This window comes from Thermobia domestica, chromosome 13 (assembly GCF_964235325.1).
Source record: "Thermobia domestica chromosome 13, izTheDome1.hap1.1, whole genome shotgun sequence".
Taxonomy (NCBI): Eukaryota; Metazoa; Arthropoda; class Insecta; order Zygentoma; family Lepismatidae; genus Thermobia; species Thermobia domestica.
Window position 1 is genome coordinate 123473579 of NC_137466.1, and position 7878 is coordinate 123481456.

The following is a 7878-nucleotide window of genomic DNA, read 5'->3' on the forward strand; positions in this document are numbered from 1 at the left end:
ATTATTATTATTTCTCTCTCACTAAACGGGAACATTAAATTTTACATATATAAAAGGAACTTCTGTATCGTAAGCTTTTTTAAATTAGATCACAAACCGTGCCATACAGTAGAGTTATTTCTGAAATATTTATTTATGAATACATACAGAATCTTAATAGACATTTCAGGCAATTTTCATCCAAAGAAAATTAATCCCATTAATAAATCACCCATTATGAGTTCTACAGAGAATGGACTATACTATATTACAGGGTTAGTAATTGTATATGTATTCATAAAAACCAAGACAATCACAAGAGCCGTTATATATATATATATATATATATATATATATATATATATATATATATATATATATATATATAAACTCAGGACAGTAAAAATTTCTCAAATTTAAGGACTCGTCCAATGGGTTTTGTGGTGGACAAACACCATATGCATGGATATTGCCGGGGTTTCTCCCGCTTTTATTATTCCACAGTCTCCCTTAGCCTCAGTTCATAATCATGGGACCTTAAACAAAACAAAACAACAAAAACAGTGAATAATCCGGAATCGAACTCGTGTATTTGGCTTGCTGTGCTGGTGCGCTAACCACTACTCTACTCAGTACACTTACTAATTAACCACACATTTTTCACTTCTGATGTCTGTCCTTAGCTTTCAGACCACGTGGTCTGTATTATAACTACTGTTGTCGTGGACAATTCAGTGATTTGGAAGAGAAGTTATGACTTGTCATATAATACAAAATATGTTTTATCCTGTTTATAAAAGAAACAAACACGTGAGTGCGTCTTGTAAACTGTGACGGTAACAAGTGTCGCTAACTCTGTTACGTGACTGCTTGGTGCCAATAGATGTCGCTAGCGTGCAGACAATTTGCAGATTTAAAACTACCTTTAGGATATAATTGGAAGATGTTTCAGTTTAATTATTTCAAAATAGGACAAGAGCCTTAAACCATATTTAGATTTGAGCATTATTGTTTGTGTATTTCTACAGTACTATATTGTAAATTACCGTAGGCCGCAATCGACCGATTTGAAAAATAAAAATGTTGGGCTAGTCAGAAAGCAAACTGAGTACCTTGCATGATAAGCCCGAGATCGAGTTTGATTCTTAGTCTAGCAATTCAATTTTCACTATCTGAATTTCGCTGACCTATATCTGTATATTACGTGAGAAAAGTCAATTATTTGCTTCATTTATCATATAATACCTAAGAAAAAAATTACGTGCCATATTACAGATTTGTTAATGGAACATTTATTTATGAAATATAACGAAATTGTTAGGTCTGTTTTTTAATAAAATCGCAAGATTCGATTTTCACCCTTCGGTAAACTTCCTTATTTTGGAGTATAGAAGAGAAGTTCTAAAGATATATGTGAGGAATCTGATCAAAACCCGTAAGGTTTTGGTCTCGGTTTGAAAGTGTGTGAGTCTTAGATCTGTGCACATAGCGACGAATAAATGTACGAACGGAGATCGCAAAAGAATTTTTGGTGCGTAGGGGCTATCAAATATGTGTATATCCATTGAAATCTCAAATTCGATTTTTTTTTTTTTCAATCAGCCAGACTTTAATTGTCCATCCTCCTTTGAATGCACAACATCGCTTCGCTACACGTTACTTTGAAATAGAGCCCCCTCCATACACCTCCACAATATACCTATAGTTGTCAGCAGGTGTAATATTTGCAGTCCACAGAAACCGCATCACTGACTTCATTTCTACTGTTGACCAATTTTCCAGACCAGTCACATTTCAAATGACCGTTACTCGTGTATATATAGTCAGAGCGCGTAGTTCTCAAACCTGCAACGGTGCAAATGTGTCATCAATCTACAAATAAATTTTCGTTAAGCTACAATGAATAAAAGTTATATTCTGTATAACTTTTTTTCGTTCATTTTTTTTTTTTTCGTTCATCCATCGTAATCAAGAAATGGGATAAATTTAGCTCTTATAATGTGAGGTGGATTAACTCCTCCCCGATTCAAAAAATATGTTCCACAATAACTTTCGTTAAAGAAAATAGATTTTAATGCAATATGGCTTTTTGAAGGCTTCACACTGTCATTCCCGCTACTTCTATTTGAAATCAATAGAGAACGAGATAGTGATCTCACCTTCCCCAGTTTTAAAAATATATTTGAGGGTAACTTTCGTAAAATCATTAAATCTTCACACAATATGGTATATACATTCGTTGAAACTTCGACATAAGTTTAACAGCAATGGAACCGATAGGCTTAAACTTTGAGTCTCAGTCCCGGAACAGGTTTTTAAATGACCCAGGAGCGAAATATAATGAGTTATTTAAAAAAAAAAAAATGAAACTGTTTTGGACTCTGTATCAAAACCACTTTTCTGATTAAATCAATTTCGGTCCAGAAGCGGATATTGAATTTGAAGCGAAATTACACAAAGGAGAAACTAGTTTTGTAAACACCGCTATGCATGATTTCCTCGAGGTATTATTTCACAGTTACTCAACATCATTAACGATCGTGAGCTAATAATGTTTGTAAATGATAAGGTACTTTCCGTTTCTCTTTCCGCAGCGTTAAAACGTTTATTGAGGTTCCGCGACCGAAACACACACCTTCACGATGCTGTTACCTTAACTAGCAATGGAAAGTGAGAAGTTACTTAATCTCCCTGCTTTAATTAAGAAAAAATATTCTGCGGTAGCTTTCGTTAAAAATGATGAATATGTGTAAATTGTGTTGAAGGTAATATGTGATGGTCGTTTAAGTCAACCGTCAATATCAACTGAACAAATGTCACTCACGTAATTTTTAGTAGATTTTGAGAACTTTGGAGGCCTGTACTTTCCAAACTGGTTAAAAATCAACTTGAGCTTTCCGCTTGTTCCACATGGCTCTACTATGTTTGTTGTATGAAGTTTTTGATTTTCAGTAGTACGGAACAGAAGTTTCAGTGATTTAGTAAATTTGACTTTTCCTTTTTTCTTTTTTTTAAAGGATTATCAGATCTCGGAATTATCCTATAAAGTGCGTAATTTAGAAAAAGAAAATAAAGTTCTTCAAGCGAAATTTGAGCGATTGTATGCTTACAAGCAAAAATTGGAGCACAAATTGATGAAATATATTGGACGTCCGATCCTTGGAAAGGAAAATCAACAAGAGAGTTCATCTGTTAACGAAGAAACAGAGCTCGAAACGAAATCGTAAGTATATTTTTTGATATAATGTATAAAATGGAGGGGAAAGAAATACATTTTTGTCACGTGGGAAGATGCCATCTTAGGATCCAGTGATTTAAAATACCCGAGTACTGAGTTTACACGTGTATAACGCGCAGCAAAGTTTAAGAAATTTTAATTGTTGGTCGTAAAATTGTTACTATATGGATCTGCTTCGTGTCTGTTGACCGTATTCTGGATAGAATGCATTTGTAGAAAACTGAGGCTAAATTCCCACCAGAAAAATTGCTTTCTCTAGAATACAAAGGTTCCAAGTGCGATGTGTAGTGAATAGTGTCTAATGTATGCTATTTTCTTCCGAACGTTTAAAAGGAGTTTGAAATAATTCTCTGTGTGCATGATTTGTATACTTAGCTGTTAATATCTACATATTATATGAAGGGACTTGATGAAATACGTAATTTCGTGTAGGTATGGGAATTATTCCTTGTACAATACACACACAGTTTTTGAGACTAGAATTTGGTAAGACAAAAGTGCATAGTATACTCTAGTGAATGTGATTTATTTTCGAGTAAATAATTCATGTAAATACCAGAATATTTAGCCAAAAGTGGGATTTTAGTGGGATTCAATGTCGGACTGGTTACATTAAGTTGTTGTGATAAAGTGCGTAATCTAGTACATTTTTAAAAAATAGTAATTATTTTTTTTAAAAAAATAATGTAATGAAAACTACAGGGAGTAGGTGGTTTCGTGTTAACCTCTCACATCTTTCTAATTTGACTTCGGTTATATTATGTAGATTTCTTTGTGTGCGCGTTTTTACGGAGTGTATCTTCTAACTTCTTTACCATCAACCAACAAGTCCATTATACCCACATTGCATTTATTATCTGTTTACGTGAACATAACAAGGCAGATTCGTTAAACTAGACTGTTCATTGAAATTATTTTACCGTACAGTTGCATCTTCTCCTGTTCGGACCAATTTATGCTACCAATATTTCATTCGCAAATTTCTTCGGGACTTTGTTTCTTAAAGCAGATGTCTACAAATTTTCTACATCTTGTTTCTTCCCATATTTGTTAAATATATTACACCAGATAATTAAAACTAGTGTGCAAAGAGAATTACATAGTTTAATCAAAGCTTAGTTGTACTATAAATATTAAATGAATTTCGAAGATCTTACTGCAATTATTTCATTGTTTTGAGTGATTTTAACTATCGTTAAAATTCTGTTTAGTTATGTTTAAACGAAACGATTAAAAGAAACTATTATTAGAAACGAATTAATATTCTTGAACTAAATTTTAAATTCCATATAAAGTGTTATCAACAAGCAGAGAATCGTCATTTGTCAGGTCTGTGATGTAAGGTAGGCAGTCACTAAAATGATGTTACTTTCATTCTGTTCCATATTGCCTCCGAAACAGATGGTCCCAAAGAAAGATTTGCTATTTGTGAAGTGGTAAAGTCTTGAAGAACTAGCAGTCCATAATGTTTGATTTCACATACTTTAGACCAAAAAATGATTTTTTTCTCTACTTATCATTTCATCTTAAAATATATTATTATTATTATTATTATTATTATTATTATTATTATTATTATTATTATTATTATTATTATTAGAACCAGATCATATTTTGTATAATGTTTCGTACGGGTGTGAAATGTGTATATATTGTTGTATACAAGATTTAGATAAGAAAAAGGTTCGTAATCCAATTGTTGTCTAACAAAAAGATGATCGCATTCAATATGAAAGGGACATCCTTAAAACTGCTCAAAGGAATAGAAACTTTGTAATTTTAATGGTTGCGGAAAACGAAACATGGTGTTTTCGCTATGATCCAACAACAAACGCCAAGTGCTGAATGGAAGTTAGCAGCATTTCCAAAACAAAAGAAAAATAGTTCATTTGCAAAAGTCGAAAGGGAAGATAATGCTGTTTTTGTTTTTACATAATTGACAGCAAAGGAATAATTGACCATGAATTTTTCCAGAGGAACAGACCGTCACTGCAAATAATTAAGTGAGTGTTTTAAAACGTTTATGGAAAAGGATTTGACTGTGCGATGTGGGTACTCAACATCAGGCAATCGGTTCCTGCTTCACGACAATGCGCCCATTTACCAACAATAAATTAGGCATATAGGAATTTTTTGACCCAAAGCTTGTATGTTTTCTCAATCGCTCTCTATTCGCCGGATCCATTCCTTATGACTATTTTATGTTTCCTAAACTGGTTGACTGTCGAAAGAGCCGACTCTTTGACGATGTTCGACATTCAAAGAACTGAGACATCAGCTCTTCGGGACATACAGCAAACCGATATGCAGAAGACGTTTCATTCGTTGCCCGATCGTGTCACTCGTTACATCGATTCAAGAGGAATGTACCTGAATAAAAAAAACAGGTACCATTCAATTGTATTTTTTTCATTTTATTCAATAAAATCGTTCTTATTATATAATAGTCGGACTGTATATTTCATTGAAACAAGAAGAAAAATTCTTATACCCTGTAAGCTAAGTATTTTTCTTTCCGGAACCAAAGATAACTAACTGAAAGCAGATTTTAAATAGATTGCTACCTATCTTCGAATTGAGTTTGAAATTGCTTTGAGCATTACCTGTGTACATTCTGTCGTATTTTTATCTGATGTTGCATGATATAGAAAATCTTAGCTATATACCATATTAGTACGTCTTTTATATAAATGAACTATTTAACATAATTAAAAACTTGGTTTTGTCTCACTTTTGATAGTTACTTTCATTGTTTTACAGGTCCAAACTTCTTGCAGAAAGAAATTAATTTGCTCAATGTGATATTTAGTACCAACATTTATATTTTAATATCACTGGATAGATTTAAATTTTAAAATGTGCAATCCTAAGCTGGATACGTTTTGAATATTGCAAAGGATATTATATACGAGCGTGCTTATATCCATTGTGCATACATGTAATGTGTATATATAAGTATTTTTATAATTTACGTCTTACTTCTTTATACTGTCTTGCAGTATTTGTAATTTTAAACTTTTATCATGTATTTTTAAGAAAATATTTTATATAAAACATGTATATACGTATTAATAAAAAAAATGCTGATACTAACAGTTTACTTTATATGCAATTAACACCATCTGTAAGGTCGATTTTAGCAAATGCTAAGTGCTGTAACTAATATAAAGTACGAGATACTCCACGAATAACAGTGAACAATAAGATTGATAGAATCAGGGGAATTTGTATTCCCAACTTTACTCAAATACAATTTAAAAATTAAATAAATGTTAATGAAATTAGTTGTTTTAGGTGTCTAATGTGTCAGTAATCACAATCCTAAGAATTGTGGACCTGGGTGCAATAGTGATCTAACCAACATCCACAACATAAATTTAAAAAACAGATTGCAAAACAAATCTCAAATTCTAGTACGAATCTACAGTGAAGCATATTAATTCAGTTTCGTTCTATTAGTTACCAAATATAAACTCTATATAATAATTTTCAGAAAAGAATAGAAGTCTTTGTTTCTCATTTTTAAATTAATATTGGATAGACTACTATTACAATCAAGTCCACAAATTAATGTTAGTTGGGAAGTAGATTTGTTTAAATATTAAATAGAAACTTAAGCATTTCGTAATGTAATAACAGAAGAAATGTTAGCAGGAAACTATGCAGATTGAAGTGATAACTACAAACATTGTTTTTAAAAAGAAAACTACGAATTTGTTCCAAAATGCTTTAACCCTTAGATTCACTTGGCATTTTTCCTACGTAATTACACTTGGTGGGTCAAAATGACCCGGTGCTCTTTTTGATGTTTAATCTTTACGAAATTGGAGATTTTGCTTCGGAAATGATGTTTGCTATATCCCTAGTTTCTCACATGGTTCTAACGTGCTTGAAGTTGGTACAAGGGCTTATTTGTACAAGAACTTATTTGTACAAGGGCATAAATGTACCTGTTCACAGGTTTACTATTGTAATCAAAGAAGCTGGAATTTTTATTCAGAATTTATTTGCTTCATCGCTATTTTCTCACACGGCCGTATGTGCTTGAAGGTTGTACAAGGGATTATGTGCACAAGGAAATGTCTACTTGTTCATAGGCATGCTATTGTAGTAAAAATACACTATTGATATCAATTCAGAATAATATTTCATTATTCATATCGTAACATGTTGTACAAAGGTGAATTTTAATGCTATTAGAAATTATTAGCAACAAGTAATAACGTACTTTCACTACAGAAGTACTCTACATTCTCACCCTACGCACATTCTTCACACAAAGACACAGTATGAACTGTGCAGATGAATCTTTGACATTTATAGCAGACAGTATACATTTTCTCATCCGCTGACGTAGGACAAACTGAGCATCGCTTCCTTTTCCTTGAAATTCCGCCACGGTCTTCTTGTGGTCCTCGTGTTATACAACATCTTCTCAAAGCATCCACTACACTCCTCTTCTAGTCAGGAATCAGCACACGCCTTTCCATCTGAGGTTCCAACATGTCATGCACAAGCTCTTTCAGGAACTTTCTGCGGCGGTCAGTAGCATTTTCTTCGTAGTCAGGATTGCAAGCTATGTACGTTATATATGCGTTATTTCCTCCGACATCTAGCATGTTGAAAAACAAGGTCATAGGCCACCGCCTGGTTTGCCTCTT

At 32.8% G+C, this 7878-nt stretch overlaps 1 protein-coding gene across 1 annotated transcript in view; it reads left to right on the forward strand.

Annotated features, from left to right (window-relative positions):
* Positions 1–6310, forward strand: part of cmet (CENP-meta) — a 116781-nt gene extending 110471 nt beyond the window's left edge. Inside the window, exons 21-22 of the mRNA XM_081736402.1 lie at positions 2997–3202; positions 5978–6310. Of these exons, the coding sequence (XP_081592528.1) occupies positions 2997–3202; positions 5978–6005 (234 nt within the window). The 3' untranslated portion in view covers positions 6006–6310. The remainder of the gene's footprint in view (positions 1–2996; positions 3203–5977) is intronic.
* Positions 6311–7878: the final 1568 nt, after the last annotated feature.